Source organism: Mesocricetus auratus, unplaced genomic scaffold (assembly GCF_017639785.1).
Source record: "Mesocricetus auratus isolate SY011 unplaced genomic scaffold, BCM_Maur_2.0 Super-Scaffold_100008, whole genome shotgun sequence".
NCBI lineage: Eukaryota > Metazoa > Chordata > Mammalia > Rodentia > Cricetidae > Mesocricetus > Mesocricetus auratus.
Window position 1 is genome coordinate 53,869,449 of NW_024429192.1, and position 23,305 is coordinate 53,892,753.

Genomic DNA, 23,305 nt, shown 5'->3' on the forward strand with positions numbered 1-23,305 from the left:
TATAAAGGTTGAGAACCACTGAAGTAGAGGGATTAGCAGCTCATGACAGTGCGTCATGGCTCCTCCTCGCTAGTGTAAGAGCCTGCACTTGGCAACCTGGGCAGTGGGGCTAAGGAATGATTGCAGGGTTTGAAGACTTTTAGACGAGAATAAGGTGAATCATTAGGTATAGGATGAGGATGCCATATTGGATCAGTTATGAGGCTGTTATAATAGCCCAGGTAAATGGAAATGAGCTCTGTATTATCTAGAGTTACAAAAAAGGAGGAAAAAAATACAGATATCTCAGAAGTAAATTCTACAAATTTCTTAAAATGTGGTCCACAATTTAATTTTTGAAAATGAACTAGAAATCCCTCAGTTGCTCAAGGAATTCTTCATATTGGTTCATCTCACCCAGGCATTTTTCATCAATAACGATTCCTTTGTATGTGTGGCAAAGGAAATCTAACAAAAAGGGGACTTTACCAGTTGATATTTAGAAGGAAAGGGTGAGGGAGAATATCACAGCCTGGACCTCCCCCCATTCATATAGCCTTATTCCCAGAATATGCTAGAAACATTTATTTATCTACTTAGCCATTTATTTATTTATTTTGAGTCAGGGTCTCACAAGGCTGGCTTCAAACTAATGACCCTTTTGCCTCTGTTTCCTGAATGCTGGAATTGTAGGCATGTACCACAAAGACCAGCTGGGGTAGAATCTTGACAGCACACATGGGGGCAGGGTTGGCAACTGAATATGATTTGAGCCCTTACAAGAACAGGTATGGAACAGAAGGGAGAGGTAAGATGACAGAACAGAAAGGGGAGTGCCCCAATTCTAGGAGGGAGATGGCCACAAGGGGGAGGTGATAGTCTAGCTCAGGACCTAGAAAGCCCTTATTTTGTGGGTTTTGAGTCACTGCAATGTCATGGTACCCAGGGAAGGACAGAGGTTCAGAAAGAAAAAAAAGGAGAGTCAGTATTCATGCTTCGGAGTGCTGGGAAGACAAGCACAATTACCAAAGATTATTTATGACAGTAAAGATGGGAAGTATCCAAATTCGACAGTAGAATCCATTTACCAACATGGGTTATTACATTATTGTATTACAGATGATCAACAAAAATGCTTGCCACTGAAAGGGGTAAACTAAACTCAAGGGCTTCACTTTTAATAATTTAGAAATAAAGGGACCCGACCCTCACCCAACCCCCTGCTTTAGCAGCCATGACAGGCTACAGAAAAGACATGAAGGCCTCTGACACAAGGAAATTCCAGATCCTCTGGCCTCCCAGAGCCTAGGGCCAAAACTGAACACAAAGAAATTCCAGGACTCCACTCCCTCCAGCCTCCTAGATGCTTGTGTCCTGGGAACTGTTTGGCCACAAAGGAAGCTCTAGCGGGGACCAAAACTTCCCCTGTAGTCTCCAGGATATAGTTTTGAAAACTATTGGAATCTGTGTACAACAGGCCACCTGCAAGTAACAAGACAATGCCATAGAAACCACAGAATGTTCCCTCTCAGCACTGACCAATGAGAATAATTGGCTCACAGGAATTTCATGCCAAAAAATGACTTTGAGAAATTCTCCTGATTGTCCCCAAATGTCAACCAATCAGAAACCAACCCATACTTACTGATGTAATCCTGTAACTTTTGTCTCTAAAACCTATTAGTAGACATGGAAATTCACTCCCTCTGGAGCTGCTGCAACAGGCCAGACAGAGTCCCTGTCATAGTTGGATGAACGATCAATACAATTAAAACCTTGCTTTTACAGTTTAGTGGGTCTGTCTTCCTGGTGGTCTCTGGGGCACCATTGCAACTTGGGCACAACAGCCACCAAGCCTGAAGACTTGAGGTAAATGCCTAGGGCCCCCATGGCAGGAGATATGGAAATCCGGACTTCTCTACCACCCTGAGCTGCAGTATGTGTGTACTTGCACTCACAAGCACTTGTGCGCATGTGCACACAGGCACACACACTAAGTAAATTTAATTAATTAAAAAAATAATGCTGGGTGATGGTGGTACATGCCTTTAGTTCCAGCACTTGGGAGGCACAGGTAACAGAATCTCTGTGAGTTTGAAGACAGAACAGCCAAGGCTACACAGAGAAACCCAGTCTCAGAAAAAAATAAAACAAAAAAACCCACAAAAACACAGCCAAACAAACAAAAAATCAACAAACAACAACAATAGCAACAAAAATCTACCAACAGACATATAAGACATGTGAGAAGGTACAAAATATGTTTTCAAAAAGCCAAATATGAAGCTATTATATTTTAACATATGCAAATAATGTTTTCAAGTTATTCACGTTCACAGGTTCTTTCCTACCCGGTTCCTCCCTACTCCAGGGAGAGTGATGCTGACTTGCACATTCTCACTGGATGTCCTTGACCTTCAGTCTCACCATGGATACCAATATGTATGTATGTCTTAGGAGGAGGGGTGGGGAAGTTTCATGACTGATGCCATTTCCTAGAGGCAGAAGGTAGAGTGTAGCAAAGTCCAACTAAGAACCAGGGGAGATAAGGCAAAGAGCTTGGGGCAGGCTCAAGAAGGCAAGAGAAGATCCCAACTCAGAAAAGGCTTGGAGTTTGAGGAAAATTGAGGAAAAGGGATTTTACAAAGTGATGCTTCAGGATGCGTATTAGATATCTGTTAATGTTTTAAGGAGAATTGTTTTCAATTATTTTTGGTACCTGGTTGCATGAATCTCTAGGAATTACCTGTTCATGCAGATGTACAAGGACTAAAATGAAAAGGAATAAGACAAAACAATAGATGTGGTTAATTCTGCATTGGTGGAATCCCAAGGCATTGACACTTTTCTGTGAGTTTTGAATAAAAGTGTTATTCTTGGGAATAAGGCCTACCATGAGAATATAGTCCCCTACTAGTATAATATCTACTCAAGAAGCTGGGACAGGATTTCCCAAGTCCAGGAGTTCAAGGACAGACTTGGCAAACATAAGGTCTTCATCTCAAGGACAAAATGGGGGGAAATTGGGAGGATTGTGGGGGATATATTTCTTCCTTCCTTCCTTCCTTCCTTCCTTCCTTCCTTCCTTCTTCTTCTTCTTCTTCTTCTTCTTCTTCTTCTTCTTCTTCTTCTTCTTCTTCTTCTTCTTCTTCTTCTTCTTCCTCTCCTCCTCCTCCTCCTCCTCCTCTTCCTCCTCCTCCTCCTCCTCCTCCTTTTCCTTCTCCTTCTCCTTCTTCTTTTTTTGAGTTAGGATCTTGTTATATAGCCCAGGCTAGACTCAAACTCATAATCATCCTATCTCAGCTTCCTGAGCACAAAGGTTAACTTCTAAAAACAGTCAGGGTGGGCAACTTATGTAGATGTCTGTCAGGACTGGAAGTAGAGTGCATATTAAGTACTTTGCAGCATCACTCTGCAAAGAAGAAGGGGAGGAGGATGGAGTAGAGGAGAAGGAGATGTGGTGGGGGACAGGAGGCAGCAGCCACTGATTGTAAAGAGAGAGTTAGACAAAGAAGGCAGGAAAGCCCAGTGTATTTTGGAAGAAAGAGATTGTCAATATGGCAGGGTCTGGAGAGTTGGACAAGTTTGACAGCAAATATTCTGGAAGGATGTATTGTTTGGCAGCATTTTTAATAAGTTGCATGTCTGGGACAGAAGGAATTCTATGATCCAACCTTTAATTAATTCTGAAATAATTCCCACATAGTCCAAATCATACTAGTTAAAAACCAAGTGGTAATTTTCATAGTGTAGGCTTTAGCTGTGTCAAGGGTCTTGTTGTCCAACAGTCAAAAGCTAGGGATTGTAATAAGAAAAATAAACTTTGGAAGACTGACGTCTAAAAAGGACTGCTGACTCAGAATGCGAGTTGGAATCTTCAAACTTGAATTGGATTTAGATTTGTTCATTAAATTCTGAGCTTTCACAAGTTAGGGGGAGATACAGTAAACAGAAATAGGCATACTTCTTATATGAGATATTAATGGACTGAACGAACCTCCCAACACTTTGTTTTTACATTCATTCCCACTAATTCTAAGACGCAGGATCAAATATAAACTACAGAAGATGAAGGCTGCGGTGGGATAGTTCCCAGGCATCAAGGACAACAGTCACAACAGCCTGTCGGTGGAGACCTCTGTAGGACTGAAGGTTGGATTAGAGGAAGTATTAAGCAATTCTTGAATCTTCACAGTCTCAGAGATCTTTCATGTGGGTAGTTGGTGAAGTTACTGATGTATTAAAATTGGGCTTTGACAGGTAAAGACAGACCTATCATACAGGCTCCCTCCAGGAAGGCCTGTCAGAAAGGAGCCTAAATATAATTTTCTCAGACTTCATGAGAGCCTGGAGTACATATTTGGAAAAGGTTATGAAGGGGGAAGTGATGAATGCAGAATGCTGTGGTTAATTAATGAAGCATAAAATTGGAAAGAGATATTAACTTGTCAAGGAGTAAATGAAGACAAAAGGATAGATGTGTACAAGAATAGCCAGAGTGTCTATCAGGCAAGGGAAGCAGATGGCAGGTGACACAGATCACAGGTCAAGAAGATAGCTGCTGTTTCTATGACACTGGTGTCACAAAGGTACTGACGAGTTTTGAGGCACATCCCTCTCAGTATATGAGCACAGGAGACAGTAGGGGAGAAAGTTGTTTGGTCATTGTCATATTCAAAGTGTTCAAGGAATTCAAAGCAAGGATAATGTAGCAAGTTCAAAAAGAAAGCAATGCAACGTCAAGACAGGTGTGATGCTGTCTACCTTTAATCCCAGCACTCGGGAGGCAGACAGGAAGATCTCTGAGTTTCAGGCTATCCTGGTCTACATGGTGTGTTCCAGGACAAAACAAAAAAGAGAAAATGAACTGTGGTGTTAGAATGCAAAACACAGGAAAGGGAGTAGTCAGTGAATTAGGGGCCGTTGACTAGAAAGCAGCTGCCAATTCCAACACAGCTGTGTTGTCTTCTTGCCATTGACTCTAACTTTTAAACACAGTGCCAGAAACTTCTTTGCAAAAGTTGTGAGGTAATATTTTAGCATATACAACTGAATTCCATGTGACTCTTGCCTAGGGTGAGAGGATTCCACTTTCCGTGTTATTAATCCCTACAGCATTTGACGCTTTACTCGGGAGAAAAAGAGAGGTTCAAACTAGAATCCTATTGACCTAGGGTTAATTTTTAAATTCTGATGTGTCCCAGATTTAATGACAGAGGTTAAAGTTGTAAGAGATAGAAGTTAATCAGAATTTAATTCAAAACCAATAAAATATCAGTTTATATTGAATCCATGACTTAAATCTAATCACAATGATGACAAGGACCACCCTGTATTACGTATTAATTGTTGTAACCTCAACCAGTCCAGACTTGACCACAACTCTCCTTAAGGACTATCCTTCTGTCGCCAGACTTTCTCCTTCAGTGTCATATTTGACCCCTCCCATTTACAGCCAGGGTGGTGCATTCCTTCCCTATGTTTGTTAAAGAACACCCTTAGCTCTGGGTTGACAGACATCTGCTAACCACTACTCAGGCTGTAGGTGACTGTGGGAACTTGTTCCAGAATGTGTCTCTCCTCTTATGGTTAGCACCTGTTTTGGATCAGTAAACATTTTATTGCAGAGATCTGTTGGTCTCTACGCTTGCAGTTTTACATGTTCTATGACATGTAACCCATACCTTGAAATGACCTTAAGAAGGGATGTAATCACATGAAACAAAGTGAATTCAAGTAGTCATGGAAAAAACAGGTATAAAAGCCTGTCCCCAAGGACCTTATGCCTCAGACTTGCAAAGATTTTGTTATATATTTTCCTTAAAGTTTTGATTTAAAACCTACCCTGCCCCTAAGAAAATCATATGAAAGAAATAATAGCTTTACTGTTGCCTACACAGCTACAGACAAGACTATGACTATGGTGATGCACAAAAGCCTGGATGTTGAGGCAGCTTCTAGGAATGATGTGCATGGGCAAGGACACTGGGGCTTCCGACCCACCCATTTAACATGAGTAATGATCTTCATTGACACATTCCTCCAGTCTGCTTAGGGTAAGCCTTCACTTAATCTTAGCTCAGTTGTTCTCACTTTAGTTTACAAAGGACTTTCCTTTTATGGGTAGCACGCTCAGTATCCTATACTTTATGGGCCATTAAAGAGATTTTTCAGAGATGATTTTGTTTGTGCTTAATTTTCTTCATGTTTGGTCATTTCACAGCCACTTTGTTCCTTTTCGTGACAGGAGATTTGTCTCTATTAAAGAGAACTGTCGGAAATATAATTGAGGACTTCCTGTGCCACCTGAATAAAGAGTTAGAAAACTATCTGTGGTCCAAATGCCCTCTCAAGCCTCCCACGCTGGCATATAATAAGCCACCACATTGGCATTTATAAAACCCATAGGTGCCACGCTTCCTATTTTTCTGGTGAAAATAGAGTTCTGTTGCTAAGCAGACAGGCAACACTGGGAGAAAACTCAGAGATTTTGAAATTTAACTCTAGAGGCTCAGGAAGAGAAACCCCCAAAGTGACACTTGGGCATGCTGAGACGAAGAAGCTGTCTCGGAGTCAAGATCAGACTCATGTCTGCTGTTTCCCCTCACAGGGAGGGCCTGGAATGTCCTTATCTAACTGGGAAACCATCTTCCACAAGCAATGCAATTGTCTTGAACTCCCTGCCTAGTAGTCTTTCCAAAGGAAAGGTTAACTGTGGAGAAAGAGAAGAAACGAAAAGTCATTGGTGTGACACAACCCAAGACAGTCACCACGTCTCCCAGGTGTTACCTGGGAGAGATTGATTATCTACATGATGGGATCTTTGTTCACAGTGAAGTCCCACATCTCACCCTTCTGGTAACTTATGATGATGGTTTCTAAGCACTGGAATCTGTTGGTTGTTAGGTAACTCCTCTGCCACGATTCCTTCCTCCACACAAACCCTAACATGCTTATTTCCCTTTCTCCTAATCTCTCTGTCTGTGCTTTGCCCATGTGGAACAGGAACTCAGAGATTGAGCACAGATTGTATGGCCCTTTGTGGGATAAGTGGAAGATGGTAAAGTGAGAATGTTCTGCAATGCTAATTTTATTTATTTATTTATTTACTTGTTATGTATATACAGTGTTCTGTCTGCATGTGTCCCTGCAGGCCAGAAGAGGGCACCAGATCTCATTACAGGTGGTTGTGAGTCACCATGTGGTTGCTGGGAATTGGACTCATATACTCTGGAAGAGCCGTCAGTGCTCTTAACCACTGAGCCATCTCTCCAGCCCCAATCATGCTAATTTCTAAATGTTAGAGATGAGGGAAGAAAGAATGATTGAGTTAAGGAGGATCAGGTAAAGGCAGAATGATGATGATGATGATGTGTGTGTATGTGTATGTGTATGTGTGTGTGTGTGTGTGTGTGTGTATGTGTGTGTGTATGTGTGTGTGTGTAAATCATGTGCTTCACAAGAGTCTGTCCTAAGGAGAATGGGGCAGGGATTGGAAGTCTAAAGTCCTTATTTATGTGGGGACTGAACTTGTGGAGTTTGGGTTAGAGATGAAGCAGGGGCTGGCTTTTTCCCACTATGCTGGAAAGGGGATGCACAGTAGGGGATCAGGGAGGCATCTGCTAGACCATTTCCCCAAAAGCCAATTCTAGCAACTCAGCAGGCTGATGCAAGTTCAAGATGTGCCCAAGCTACACAGAGAGTTCAAGGCCACCTTAGGCAACTTAGTGAGACTGTCACAAAATAAAAAGTAAAAGGAGGGAAGATAGCTTAGTGTTGGAGCTCTTGCCTAACATATATGAACTCCTAGGTTTATTCCTCAGTAGCAGAAAAGAGAAAGTCACACAAGATTAAAGGTCAATTAGTTAGAAAAACTATTCCAGTTTAAAAATGACTGAAGTAGACAATATTTAAAGATACTTTTTGACCACTCCAAATGTTTTCATTTCTGTCCTTGATGGAGAGAGTATGTAGCCTTCAAACTACTCAGGCCCCTGAGTTCCTGTAATCAAGGCAAGATAGGCAGCAAGGCAGGAAACAAAATGCCTGACATTTTCTGGTTTTTGCCTTACAAAACAAACCCTAAGCATTTAGGGGAAGTACAGTTCAGATCATTTCAGGACTCGATAAAATATCATGGATCAAAAAGGAGAAACAAGATGTTTCCTTGGACTCAGGAGAAAAGTAAGACAGAGTCCTCAGAAGGAAAAATAACAACAACAAAAAACTCTAAGTAAGAGCTGAATTGACATTAATATAAATTCTGAGGCTTACAGGGACTGCCACAGCCTGTAAGTGACTGCATCAGGATGGCTCTAACAAAGTCATGGTTTTTGCAGCTACCTGTCAGGCACCAGGCAAACACATTCACACCTACTGTCTCCTGTGTAATCTTCACCACAGTACCACAAGGCCAGTGTTGTCATCACATTCTGTAAGTGAACCATCATGGCTCAAGGCAGGGATGCAGGGATGCAAACCCAGGTCTGTTTTTCTCTGCAGGATGCATCACACCAGGGAGCAGAGACAGGTCCCTAGGCCAGAGACTAAAGAATTGTCTCAGACTTCCTTTCTTTAAAGAGTTCTGCCAGTTATAGCATTGGGTCATTGTTACAAGCTGAGAATATGAATGATGCTGACCATCAGGGGAAACTTCTGGACAAAAAAAAAAAAAGATGTACCTGAGGTGACAACAGTCTTTCAGTCTTTCATCACATTATTTAGAGAATCCTTCACAGCTTATCAGCATTGAAGGCATTTCCTATGTTCTGTGATAAGTGGGGGTTAACAATAAAAACCTGAGGGTGTACAGGTATTTTGACCAGCCTATACCTAGGTCTGAACCACACCCCTGCCTATCTATATTGCTTTAAACCAGAAAGATATGCTTACTTGCCCTGTTCTGCACACACACACACACACACACACACACACACACACGCTCAATTCGTTTCAAGATGCACACTGGAATATGAGTCACAAGCAGACCTGCCAGCATTTACTTTTAAAAAAACCCTCTAGGTTTTCAATGACTTGGGCCCAGATTTGAGCATTTCTGTTAAAGGCTTTGAATACATGGTATGTTTCAGTTCATGGGGACAGGTTACCTGGTTAGGATCAGGGTCAACTTCATCCCAGTTGTGAGTCAGATGGCCTTGGTCAATGGACTCAAAGGGCGTGTGAGAAACTGAAGGGAGAATCCTATACAGCCAGCTAAGAGAAACAAGAAAAACAAAAGACACAGCTTTTCGGTAATGTTCTGAGGGACACAGACTGGCTCTGGAGGTGCCATCAAGGAGACACTCAGCCAGCAATCATCTGTGGGCTTTGCTGTGAGAAGCAATGACTCATCATTTCTCAACAGCCATCTCCTGCCTGTAACTCTAGTTTCTTCACTCATTCCATGACAACCAGGCTCTTCAGGTTGAGGCTCTGGCTCCTACCTATTCACATACTGCCCAAACAATGAAGCCCCGTGAGGAATATGCACATGGATATCCACAGAAAAACATCCTAAGATGTTAATTTTTGCTTTTCAAGTCAGGACAATGACTTTGGATAGCCTGAGAGAATATGGGAGTACCTTTGTTATTTCTGAAAGTAGAGATCAGCTTTGTCCTTTAAAAATTACAAAGTGATTTATGACAATGGTGAAATAATTCCATATATTCAAAACTTCCTGGGGCTGGTCAGCGCTTCTCCAATGTTTTAAATGACTAGTCCTTAGAGGTGCAGAGCTTAACACTTTTCTCACATATTTCCTTGGATATCTCGAATGCATATATAAGGAAAATTGGCCAATTATAGGACTACTGTCTTCTCACACTAATGATACAGGCGGGAACGTAGCTCCCACATCTTCCCCAATCTAGGATATTATTATAATTGCACTTATTAGGAATATATTTATTTGTGTGTGTGTGTGTGTGTGGTGTATATGTGTGATGTGTTGGCATGTGCGTGTACATTCAGAGGCCAGGGTAGGACTTTGTTGTCCTTCTCTTTAAGTCATCTTCTTATTCCCTTGAGACAGGGTTTCTCACTAACCTGGCACTAGGCTGGCAGCTGGCAAACTCCTGTCTCTGTGCATTACAGCTCTGAGGTTATAGGTAGGCACAGCTGTACAGGCTTTTTATGTGGGTGCTGGGGATTTGAACTCAGGCCAAATGCTTTTACCCACTAAGCCATTTCTTAAGCTCCAATGACTATACTCTTAAAATTGAAAAATATCTTTTCTTTAATGTGTCCAATATATTGAATAAGGTTGAATATAAGTTTTGCTTATCTATCAGTCCTTTGTAATTTTTCTAGGAATTGCTTGTAGAGTCCTGTATTGATTTTATTTGGGTTTTATTTGGTCTTTTTGGCACTAGTTGTGAGAAGTTTTAGAATTTTCACTTCTCTACTATGTAGTTATAAAAGCATGCATCCATGTCTTAATGTGGTATCTTTATTGACTTTCCTTTTCATTACTAAGTTTTGTGTCTGTTTATTTCAAGGCCTGAGGTTGTCTCTTCTCCAGGATCAGATCTGACTCAAGGAAGGGAAAAAGAGTCTGCAGAGGGACTCTTGAAGATGAGCGGGACACTGTCTCACTAGGTCCTTTCAGAGGTTGAGAGGGTAAGGAAGGAGAAGGACCATTCTGTGACCATGGAAGACCTGCTGTGCTCATCAGGCTCCAGGACAGTCCAAACTCAAGAGTGGGTTTGCCTGGCCAATCACTGAGCACCCGAACCATAAATGGGCTAAATTTTCCCACTCTCTTCTGATTCCCCCAGCTCTAAATACAATGACTTCAGACCTATACTCACTAAACCTTTCCAACCCCCAGGAAGTCTGTGGGGCTGAGCACATATGTGTGTCTTAGCCCTGGTGGTATAATTCAACTTCCTGGATCCTATCTTCTTCATCTTTAGCTCCTAAGGTTGTGGTGAGAACTACAAGTTCATCTAGGCATTCACTTACTGGATGGTTATTGAATTGCTCTCTCTCTTTTTTAAAGATTTATTTACTTATTATATATACATTGTTCTGTCTGCATGTATCCCTGTAGGCCAAGAGAGGGTACCAGATCTCATTATGGATGGTTGTGAGCCCTCATGTGGTTGCTGGGAATTGAACTCATAACCTCTGGAAAAGCAGCCAGTGCTCTTAACCTCTGAGCCATCTCTCCAGCCCAAATTGCTCTCTCTTAATCATCTGTTTTTTAACCACATTTAAACTTTACACATTTGCTTTCCAGAGAGAGATAGAGCGAACTTCTAGTAGTTTTGGTATTTCTAATGGTTTGGGGTTTAAGTGAGTAGTGGAATGTCAAGTCAACTCATCCACAGACAGGGAGGGACATACTTTCCCGCTGGAGGTTTGAGTGTTGTCAAACATTTCTCGTGCATACCTTTGGAGAGTGCTAAGCATATGGGTGAGCCATGCCTAGTGTCCTTATTTTTCAACTGAGTTTAGAAAACTCCCTAGGCTACACTACGATGCCCTGGACAGACTTAATTCTGATGCAGGGAATGTTGCCAGTTTCTTAATGAAATGCCAAGAGTTCCTTTTCAACCTCCTGGAACAGAGCTCAGCTCCTGCTGGCTGAAGATACTGCTGAATAATGGGGGCAGGCAGCAAATTCTGGAGGCTGCGTGGGTGGCCCATGTGTAGATAGATCATGAAGTCAAGAACACAGTCCTGGAGGTCAGGCTGTCATAAATTAGAATAGGTAGGGACCGTTTGTGGATTGGTTTATTTTGTCTAGAGGAAGAGATAGTCAAATAACAAAAGAAACAACTTCTGAGTTTGTGTTTTTGTTTTGTGTTTGGTTTGCTTGGTTGGCTTTGGGTTTTTGAGGCAGGATATGTGGTCCAGGTTGGCCTCAGATTTCTGATTCTTCTACTTCAGCCTTCCAAGTCCTGGAATTACAGTCGTTCGCCACCATGTTCAGCTTAATCTTTGATTTCTGACAAATATAAAAGTGTCTATCCCTTCACCTAAATTATCTCTCAGGATCCAATTTACAAATGCAGAGAATCTGAGAGGGTAGAAGACTTGTTGAACACCATTCAACAGTAGAAATAGGAGCAAGGACTTAACCACAGGGGGCCTGCCTGTCTGCCTGCCTGCAGAGTGGACGTGACTCATTATGAGGGTGGCAATATTTCCCGTGCATGTGGCTCTTGGTACTCACTGGCCCATCTGCTTCTTGAGAGGACTCAGTGGAGATAAATCCACTTCCTCCTTCTATCTAAGCAGTATAAGAACACTCCAACTCTCTTTCAAATCTCCAGAGTCAGCAACATCATTCTTTACCCACACGGTACCCGAAGCCCTACATTTAGATACGATGAATTCAAATCACAACACTCGAGGGCCTCCTGGGTCTTCAGTATCAGCATCCAGCCTGCTCCATAGAAGTTGATTAGAGAGCAAGTTCACTGAGGTAACTAGAATTAGAGTGAGCACAGAACATACCATACTGTGCTAATGAATGTGCTAGTTCCCAGGAAATGCAAATTCCAAAGAGGGAAAAACCCTATTAATTCAAACCACATGGGGCCATAATACATGACCTTTCAAGCACTTGAGCCTGGATTATCGGTTTTCAAGCAAAGACAATAATGCTTCCCGTCAGTTGAGAAAGATGTCTCAATCTTCTCGGACTGTAGTTTGAAACTACAATCCTTAGAGGAAAGTCAAAGTGTGAGATACGTTTCCTGTGGAATTCTAGTGAGACTTTGCAATGGGACAGGATTTGTGTGCTATTTCGCATCTGTACAACTGTTCCCGAGCTTTCTTCTGACAGTCACTCACTGGGAACAAGCCTGCATGTCCCTGATGTGACCCAGAATGCATCGCGCAAGGAGGACCTTAGGGAGACTGTGGCTGGGATATAGGTCCCACAGACTGTAAGTCAGAATTGATTTCAGCATGTACCTTCTTTTATTGGTGCTCCGTGGACAAGTGAAGGCTGATCCCGAGAGCTGTTCCGCGTAGAGATTGTAGGGGCAGACTTGAGGACTATTCTAAAACCAAGAGGCATCACACAGCATCATTTCACTACCCAAAGCATCCTACTTTCCCACCAACCTGTTCAGTGGGGAGAGATACTTGCCTCTGGATCTGGGAAGGCTCTGGCCCACTGCATGTTGCTATCACCCACTTGGAATATCTTTGTGACTTCCCCCAGTGAGAGGAATGTTGCAAGTTTATTGTGGAAAACTCATAATGTATATGATGACCCATTATCTCACCAACAAAAGTAACTCAATATTAATGTTTGTATATTTATTTCTGTTCTTGCCTCCAAATGAGGATCCTATGAGACATATAATCCTATAATAATCAGGAAGTTTTCTTTTGAAAAGGACACACTATGTCATGAGCATTTCTTTACGGGGGTTGTGGGTTGTGGGGGTATGTCACTACACCCAGTCTATAAGTACTTTACATACCATGAAATAGCCACCAAAAAGTTTTGAAAATAAACCCATTTGCAGTAGTTTTGCTACTATAGCCAGCATCGGTGAAGACATCTTTGTGCACATATTTCTCAAGTAACTTATTTTCTCATCATGGCTGTATCTCCCAGGGAAGTTCCTCCAAACTTGGACTTTGGGGTATATCCTGGAAGTTCTGTAGTTAATCTCATTAATTTGGGTTGGGTTCTTTGTTGTACCTAATCACCAATTTAAATCCGGTTTTAGTATTTTTGTTGCTATTATGTTGTGATGCCATTGTCCTAATGATCTTGGAAACCGACAGTTCACAAACTATTAGAAGAGTCGTGTTGGGCAGAGCTACTGGGTCTACAGGCTTGTCTTCTAGGGGTACAGTTTGGAGCTCTCCAAGTATCCCTTCCACTCTTACCTGTCCTTTTGGCAAGGAACCCGGGCAGCGAGGGTCCTCTGAAGCACACTCATTCCCAAATCCAGAAATGTACTAAATGTGACAAAGACACAAATTTCATTGTTACTGAGTTGTATTTGTGTGTGTGTGTACGTGTTTACATGTACGTGGGTTAATATGTGTGTGCATATGGAAGGCCACAGCTGAGGTGGAGTCTTCCTCAACTGCTCTCCACCTTGTTTCCTGAGGTAGAGGTTCTCTCTGAACTGAAGGCTCACTGCTAGTCTGGCTCACCAGTTTGCTCCACCTCTCATGAGTGACGATCCACACTCTGGTCCTCCCTCTTGAGCTGCAAGTGATCCACCTGCTGAGCCGTATTCCCAGCCCCTAATAGGATTTAAAGAGCATTTTACAGCATTGCCCTTCTACAAAGGCAAGAATAGCTACAAGGACATGTGTTTGTCTACGATGTTCTGAATGTAATATCTGCTCTGTCTTGGCTGGTGAGCCATTTAGGAAAATACACTATGTGTTTGTTCATTTTAAATATTTGCAGTTAACCAGAGAGAAATACTGGGTATTGCATAGACTTTTCTGTCCTTAACCATTCTTGACTGATTTTATAAGCTTGCTTTTAATGATCCCATTTCAAGAACAAGCTCTTTAATTTTGGTTCTGTCTGGAAATTCCTGGGAGGGAGATGACTCAGGCATCATTTCAACTCCAAACCAGCAGGAACTTTCTGGCTCTACATTGCAGCTTCTTTCCCCCTGTATATCCTAAACAAGAAACCAAAATTCCAATCTGGGAAGAGGTAGATTTAAAGAGATAGGAAGATGTCTGTTAGAAAACTCCTTCCTCAGGGGCCAGTATCAATTGGGTCACCGTGTGTGTGTGTGTGTGTGTGTGTGTGTGTGTGTGTGTGTGTGTGTGTGCGCGCGCGCGCGCGTGCGCTCGTGTGTGCTCCTTGTGTATTTGCATCCATGTGGAATCAACAAAAGAAGGGTTAAAGACTGAATGGCTTTTAGGAGATGTTCCAGCCCAGAATCTGTTCATAACAATGCAACAAGCCTACTATGATTGACATCTCTTAGGTTCATAACACAGAGGGGGAATTAAGTTTCTCAACAAGGTAACTTACAGGGGTCCTCTGAAATTTGTACACCCCCTAATGGGAAAAACTTCTTTATTCATGGTAATTGGTAAAGCCAATCCTCAAAGAGTACCTCATTTATCCACAGACTGCTGAACTAAGTCCAAGTAGCTGCTGTTTTGAACAAAGTCAATCCTGTTCCTTGGGAAATGAGTGCAGAGCTTACACAGTCGTATGCTCATCTACAGACTGTGAGAATCCTGGTGGGCTCTATGCAGGAGAGCATCAGCTGCCCTAACCTTTAGCTCCTTCGGAAATCCATTAGCCCTCTGAAACAACTTAATCCCCCCTCTAGAAATTTATTCACGAAATGGTTGCATGAAGTCTTGCTTATGATCCTTCAGGCAATTTGAGGAAGAAAGTGGATTCTGCAACATCTTGGCTCAGTTACTTCTCATCCATTGTGAGTCAAGACTTACTCTTGCAATGATTAGTGTACCTGCCTTTTGGCATAGGCCTGTCACTGTCTGGCTCCTCTGCTGTTCTACGTTTCCTGAAGGTTGGGACTATGCCAGTTTTCTTTACCTCTGTGTACCTTGTGTCTCGACCCATTGAAGCTATTCAGTAAGCACCAGCAGAGTGTTTCTCACTCAGAACCAGTCCCTCAGGGTGCATGATTGCCGTGGTGAGTGGGATTTGAACTCCCTTTGCTATAACTCAAACACAAGTTGATTTTAGCCTAGGATAAGGAGAGTGCAGCCTTACTGGGTGAATGAAATGTCACCATCTGAGCACAGTTCTTTAAGAGATATAAGAAGGATGGATGTGGGTGGAGGGTAGGCCCCCTTCAAAGTTCTTGGCAGCTTTGGAAAGAATGAGCTAGATGTAACACGCTGGATGTGTGAGCGATGATCAGGCCAGCAGTGTCTATATTTGGAAGGAATATGAAATGTGAAATGTTATGACCTAGAAAGCAATGGGAGTGAAATTATTCATTTCCCTTCAGACACAGGGTTTTTTTGTGTGTGTGGGGAGAGAGTGTTGCTGGGGATTGAACTTGAGGCCTCATGCATATGTGCTTTGCCACTGAGCTATGCCTCTCAACCCCCACTTTGAAAATTTATCAGAACCCCCCCCATCCAAGTTCTATTTTAATGAGATTTGTTCCAAGCTGCACGCAGTTTGGAATTACAGCTTTGGGGTAATGGCAGAGACTATCCACAATCCGAACCTCCACGGAGAAACAATTTTCTTCTCTCCAATGAACCTCATGCTCACCAGCAACAGGACTGAATTTGAGCTGCTGAGAGTCAGTAATGACCTCCAATTATCTTCAGTTCTGTGAAACAGAATTGTAGATCAGCTTGTGACAGAAGCCACTGAGGATAACAGTGGCCTCTCTTTGTTGGGCTGTGTCATTGTTCCTCTCTGCAGGGAGGAGGGAGGTTTGAGAGTTGCCCGGTCCTGCTGAGCTTTCTGGCAGGCAGGGGTGGATTTACTGATTAACCATCCCGGTCTTTGTAACCACTGGCCTCAAAACAGAGGTTATAGTCCGAAACATGGGCAGAACAGGACTTAGTGATTGTGAAACATTTGCTTGAGGCTCTGCTCCAAGGAAAGGGGGAAGAATACAGAAAGAACACTGTTGGTTTGTGAGCGAGCCACCCAGGGCTTGGAGGGAAAAAGGGAAGGAGGCAGGAAGAGAGGGAGGGAGGTGGCATTCTTTTTTTTTTTTTTTTTAATCTTTTTGTCCCACCTCATGGGTGCACTAGCTTAAGAAGCAGGTGGAAGCTGCTGTGTCATTGTTGGCTGCTTGGTCTTCCTAACCTTCCAGGAGCAAAATTATAGAGGCGTTTGTTAGATTTTTTTTTCTGCCACCGAAGGCTTCACAGTGGAGGGAGCTGTGTTTCACAGCTGCTGTCTCAAGGCTTTGAGGCCAAGGACAGACTCTGAACTCTGCTTTTATCAGCTGTGAAAACCCAAGCACTCCAAGTCCAGCTGCCTCTAGGATTATGTAAAGATGCACCTTCTGCAAAAAATGAAATAAAACCCTGACATTAAGCGAGTGTGTTTATGATTCTTTCAGCTCAGATTTTGGAATAATGTGATGCTATATAAAAATATGATTTTCTTTCTTTCCAAGAGAATTCTATGCATGCTTGTAAAATGAAAGAATACATTTCTGGGACCCATGTGACTTGGGAACAGTCACTTCTTTGGCAGCTCACTGGCATCCAGCTTTTCAATTCTCACCTGGTCCCCAGGATATGACTTACTTGTCAGAGTCATTTTTAGGGGTACTTTTGAGGCAAATTCTGGGTAACACCTGATGTGATGAGCAGATGGCATGTCTTGTCTCTTTACTGGGTGCTATAGAAATGGAGACAAGTCTGGGGAGACATGGACCTGGGCTTTTTTTTTCTCCCCATCAAAGGATCCAGTTCTCCTGGCTAACCTTCACGGAATCATAGAATCGAGGTTGTTAGGAAAATAAGCAGGTTGCTGCTGCAGGCTGAATAACAGTCTGGAATGTTGTGTCTTATTTCTTAATGCCTGAAACTAAGAGGCAGGCTTTTAAATAGCTTAGGACTTTGAAAGTCTGACCCTTGGCCACACAGCCCTCATGGTGCTTGTTGTGGCTTAGTTAACGATGAACCAGCCTCAGGTGGTGACCCAGCCTCTGGTCCCTTCCAAGAGGTGGGTTAAGAAGATTGGGAGTTCAAGGTCATCCCTTTTTGCATGATGTGTTCAAAGCCATCCTGGGCTACCCAAGACCCTGTCTGGAATAAACGAAAGACAAAATGAAACGAAAAGACAAAAGGACCAGAGAAGCAATTTGGGGCTCATGACTGTTGGGTAAGGGAACCAGTGCAGAGCTTAAACTGGCCATGAAGCTAAGAAGTAAATTCATGGCAGTCAAAACAAGTATTCCTTCCTATTCCAAAGCAAACAAAAGCTAAAAGGTAAATTCATGGCCAGAGATGGAATTAGCCGGCTCTTCATCAAATACCTTCTCTGAGTTGGGAGCTACATAGAACCACCTTTGACTGCAAAGCTAAAAGACAAATGTATACTAATACAGCTAATTCTGTCTTCCTGAATTGGCCTGAGGAAGGAGAGGAGAGGTTTTCCACCTCCCAAGTCATGGGAGCAAATTGCAGTTTTCATGCCCATCTCAGTAAAAGCCTGTTGAAAGTTATCCTTGTTCATGCTGATCTCTGTCACCTTATTACCCGCTGTCTTCACTGGTCTCCATCCTTTCCCTGGGAAGGTGGCTAAGGAAGGTCTCCCTAACCTCTGGCTGCCTCACCCATGACCCGAGGTCATTTTCCAGCTGCCCTAGGGTAACTTGGAATGAATTTGGAAATGTGAGCAGATACACTTCTGTGGACTTCAGTAAACAGCTTTGGAGGTGGGGAGATTATTGGAGGTACTCTAAGTGAAATCACATGTGTTCTGTTAGGACAGAGGTAGAAGGTAACTGAGGAAGCAGAGATCTGAATAATACACTTTAAGATAAAAGAGGGACTGCAAGCCAAGGAATGTGGGCTCTCTAGAAATTGAAGCCAGAGAAATATTCCTCTTCATAGCCTCCAGAAGAGCTCGACCATGCTGACACTTTGATGTTGGCCCAGTGGGACTGATTTCAGATAAGCACTCTCCAGAAGGGCAGGAAATGCCTGTGTGGTCTTAAGCTCGTAAATCTATGGTCATTTGGTGTAGCTCAATAGGAAACTGTACACCAGTGGATCCCCAATCTCACCAACCCTAAGAATCATTTCAGATCCAAAGCTATCAAGTCAAGTGTCTGCTGGTGGGGCCCATGTCTGCATATGAAGGCAACTCAGCATTTGAGAAATGGTAGGGCTGAAGTGACATAGCCAAGATCGTAATGAATCCACCTTATACCTCATGGAATTATTTTAGCTTTTGAATTTTCTTCCCCTAGTTGTGCTTTTATGTACATATGATAGCACTAGACGTTTTGTGTTGACATGCCATTGAAATGGCAGAAACACGAGGAACGTTTTAAATTAGGTTTTATAATGTTTATTGATTGGGATGGGTGAGCTTCAATTTGGCTCTCTGTGTTAGGATTACTGACCTCTGGAGATGACCTTTCCTTCTGGAGATGAGACAGCAGGCTGAGCAAGTCTTTGAAACTGAGAACAAAGGACAGCGTGCCATTTACATGCAGTGGTGTTTTGCATAATAATTTGCTTAACTATTGCGGCAGGACAGGATTTTAGATATGATTTATTTATAAATGGTAAGGATGTTTCCTCCCTTGGTGAGCTTTCTCATAGGATTTCCATCATAAAACAAAACTCTTATGAATTCTCCTTCCTCTACATCTTCATTGCACACTGGCATGATGGTCCCCATTATCAATGCCCACTCGCCTTTGGTTCAGATCTGCACATGGGTCCCCTTTTGGGCACCTCCATTCATGCAGCAGCTCCAACTTAGCTGAAACACTAGGTTCCTGGGATGCACGGATCTTTCTACATATTTTGCATCTTTACACATGGTATTCATTTGGCCTAGTCCTTTGTCACTTCACCTAGGAATAACTTCCTTCTAGGAATTCTCCATTCCCGTGCTGCATTAACTGCTATGTCATGAACTAGCACCAAAAGAGAGTCAACTCTAAGTCTGGTGTGAAGAGGAAGAGGAAAAACTCTTTGCTGAGGCACTAAGTGCCTTCAAGGTGCCTGCTAATTAGAGAGCTGCTTGATTTACCATCCCAGCTTTGAATGAAAAGCTTCCTGGCAGTGTTCAATCCCCGAATTCCAGGAAGAGGGATTCTGCTCCACTCAGCTTGAGCCCACAAACCTGGATGTTCTAGTTCGGATTTCATGCAGTGAGCTGAACACGAGGCAGAGTTTTAGATACAGGGAGCACACTCTTCTTCTCCCTGGCCCAAAGGCACCAGTCTAGCAAGTGCCACCAGACCTCTTTTTGGGGTCTGAAATTTTAATCCCAACAAACCCAAGTTCTACTGTGGTCTCCATCATTTACCAGCAGGGACCTTGGATGAGTCCTTTAGTCCCTACGAGCCTTGCTTTCCTTATTGGCTTAAAATATAAAAAAAGGGCAGCTACACCCCAGATTTACTGTGAAGGGTACTAATGCATAGTTAAAGCCTCTAGCATCCATAGCACATGGCTCGCTCATTTTTCTCTATGGCACACTAAATAAAAAGTACTGTTCAAAGCCGAGTCTGAGCCACCAAACGATTAAGCAGACTGAACTGGCTGGCCTGAAGCAGTTCAGTCACAAGAATAATGAAGAGCAGCCAGGAAGGAGGCATATGGAGAAATGTACGTGTCCATTTAGAAAGTGAGTTCTCAACATGCCAACGGATCCACAAGACAATATTAGAAATCAACAAAGACAAAGCAAAATTGCTTTCTTTTGTCACCTTCTCTGTGTCTCCTCAGTGCAGGTCTACCCACAAATACCTCTGAACACAGCCCCTTCAAGTGTGTGTGTGTGTGTGTGTGTGTGTGTGTGTGTGTGTGTGTGTGTGTGTGTGTGTGTGTGTGTGTGTGCACAGGTTCTGGGACCTGAATGCAGGTCCTCTAGAAGAGTATTGAGTCCTTGCAACTACTAAGCCTTCTCTACAGCCCCCACCCACGAGTCTTTTTCAACTCTGACACCAGGAAACTCCATGAATTCTTGCTGAAGAAGGCACAGTAAACTTGTTAGGTATCTCTCCCCCCTTGCTCTTCCCTCCTCTCTTCCCTTCTTTCCATCTCTTCCATGTTCTTTTTCTTGTGTTGGGACTTGACACATGCTGAGTGCACACTTTCCTATTTAAGTGATGCCCCAGGTGTACTCTCCAATCTTAATCCAAATCCAGATAGATGGTTTCTTACCTTTAACTCTGCCATTTTAACCCAGGCCAGGGAGTTTAAGAGGCACCAACGTTTCTGTTCGTCTTTAAAACTTCTCTCTAGTGCTCACTTTGGCAGCACATGCACTAAAACTTCTCTCTGAACAGTCTTGTTCTCACCAGCTCTTCGTGTCTCTCTGGTCAGCACATTATTCAAGGCAGAGTTGCTTAACTGACCCACTAGGCAGAAAGTCCAACACACATCAAAATTATTGCACAACCTTTTTTTTTTTTTTTTTTTGGACTCCAGGTCATTTCTGAGAGCATTTGCAGAGAATCCTTTCACTGGAGGTAAATATTGGTCAATTATTTGTTTCACTTTAAGGAAGGCTTTTTTCCCCTCAAAGGCAGAGTCTGTAAAGTTATCTGACAAAGATTAATCCCAGCACTCGGGAGGCAGAGGCAGGTGGATCTCTGTGAGTTCAAGACCAGCCTGGTCTACAAGAACTAGTTCTAGGACAACCTCCAAAGTCACAGAGAAACCCTGTCTGGAATACCTCCCCGCCCCCCAAAATAAAAAGCTATCTGAGAAAGAAACTGTGGGAGTTAGCACTTGCCAGATGTGACAGAATTCTCTTCAGTCCTGGCTCAAACCAGGAAGGGGCAGGGCCGGTATTCAGTGATCATGAAGAAAATACAATGTGCTTTGACGAGCTGCAGGAAGAGGGGACCAGGACTGGATGCTCCCTGCCATCTTCCTGTCACTGCCTCCCATGGAGGAGCTCAGCTCCCAGGGCTGCAACTGCTGAGAGCCTCAAGTGCTGCACTTAAAGCAAGTTTTCTGTCGCTCATCTTAATTCCTTAAAACACGTTTAGTACACTCACATTCTTTAGTCATTTGCTTCCTAATGCCTTTAGCACTCTGAGAGCTGACTGCTCTCCAGTTCCTTCTCCTGGACTCCCTTGTCCTTCATCTTGGCCACTTGGTGACTGGTGGTGTTCAGGAAGGAAACACATACTGAATCTGTCTGTGCCAGATTTTCCCCACAGACATTACCTCATTTAATTTCACAAAAACCATTTTGCAAAGCGGGTTTTATTATTACAAACTCAGACGCAACAACACAGGGAGGAAAAGCAGCTGAGTGGATCAGGCTAGGAGATTTTCCAGAAGTTAAATTCTAACTTAAATGTTGGCACACACACACACACACACACACACACACACACACAGAGAGAGAGAGAGAGAGAGAGAGAGAGAGAGAGAGAGAGAGAGAGAGAGAGAGAGAGAGAGAGAGAGAGAATGCTAAATCAAAGTTTCCCAGCCAGAGGTTTCTGACAGTAAAGGATTTATTGAGCTGTGTAGACACTAACTATAAGGTAAAGGACCATAGTTCCTAATACATGAAACATGAAAGACACTACAAGATAACAGCTACAGCATGCCCATCTAACCCAAGGAATTGGGATGCTTTATAATAAAAATTGGGAGGAAAGAAATAAAGAGCATTTACATGGAACCTGTACAGGCTACAGATAAGGGCAGGACACACAAGGCCACAGCGGCTTAGGTCAGTGCACAAAGAGAAGTCTTGGTACCATTTGCTTGGTTGGTTCCAAAATCAGAATGCAGTATGGCCCTGAGGAGTGACCTTCAGCACACAGAAGAGGGACATGGAAGTGTTTTTCTTTGCCAATTAAGCTTGAAATGTGAGTTTAAATGGCCTTCTCTTACCTCGTTACTCCTCTATTCACTGGCTCATAATTTAATATAGGACATCTCAGCATGGAGGGAAAGAAGGAAGAAGGAAGGAAGGAGGAAGGAAGGAAGGGGAGGAGTAAAGAAGGAGGTGAAAAAAGAAACCTTTATGATAAATCGCAAACATCGCCTAGATTCTTCCCATGTTTCTGTGTGCCCCTTGAATGTGACTTCACTGTTCCTCCTATCAAGTGAGTCTTTCGCTGGGCTTGGTGGCATACAGCTACCACCCTGCCACTGTACTTTCAGAATTTTCACAACTTGTACTCTACTCTTTAGCTCTTAAACTGGAAGATTCTCTAGGTCAGTGGCCTGAAATACGACACACTTATATAACTTTGTATTAAATATGGAATGCAAAATTTCTAGAAGTGTTCAATGTATTTTATCTTTTGTGGGGTGGAGGATGTTGCACACATCAAAGTGCATCTATGGAGTCTGAGGGACCACCTAAGACCCCTGGGGTTGTCAATCTCTTTTCACAGGGGTTGCATATCAGATATTTACAATTCATAACAGTGGCAAAATTACAGTTACGAAATAGCAATGAAATAACTTTATGGTTGGGGATCACTACAACATGAGGAACTGTATTAAAGGGTCATGGAATCAGGAAGGTTGAAAAAACAGTCATTTACCATTAAGTTTTTTCTAATGATCTATAATTCAACACCTTACTTAGGTTTTTCTTTGTGTTGAAAGTGAATAATTAGAAGCCTGATTGAAAAAGGCTTAATTTCCTAGGTACTGGGACCATTTAACTTTAACTGAATATTACATTTTGTCTAACTTGTTT

General features: G+C 42.8%; 1 protein-coding gene across 2 annotated transcripts in view; it reads right to left on the bottom strand.

The window, feature by feature from the left end:
* Hgd (homogentisate 1,2-dioxygenase) overlaps positions 1 to 20,965 on the bottom strand; it is a 47,536-nt gene extending 26,571 nt beyond the window's left edge. The window contains exons 1-4 of one of the 2 annotated variants that reach the window (XM_021227993.2): positions 20,794 to 20,965; positions 13,840 to 13,911; positions 12,907 to 12,995; positions 9,087 to 9,192 (exon numbers count right to left, since the gene is read on the bottom strand). In XM_021227993.2, coding sequence (XP_021083652.1) covers positions 9,087 to 9,192; positions 12,907 to 12,995; positions 13,840 to 13,911; positions 20,794 to 20,808 — 282 coding nt within the window. In that variant the 5' untranslated portion in view covers positions 20,809 to 20,965. The remainder of the gene's footprint in view (positions 1 to 9,086; positions 9,193 to 12,906; positions 12,996 to 13,839; positions 13,912 to 20,793) is intronic. The other variant, XM_005071504.4, reaches the window with a different exon arrangement.
* Between the last annotated feature and the right edge of the window lie 2,340 nt (positions 20,966 to 23,305).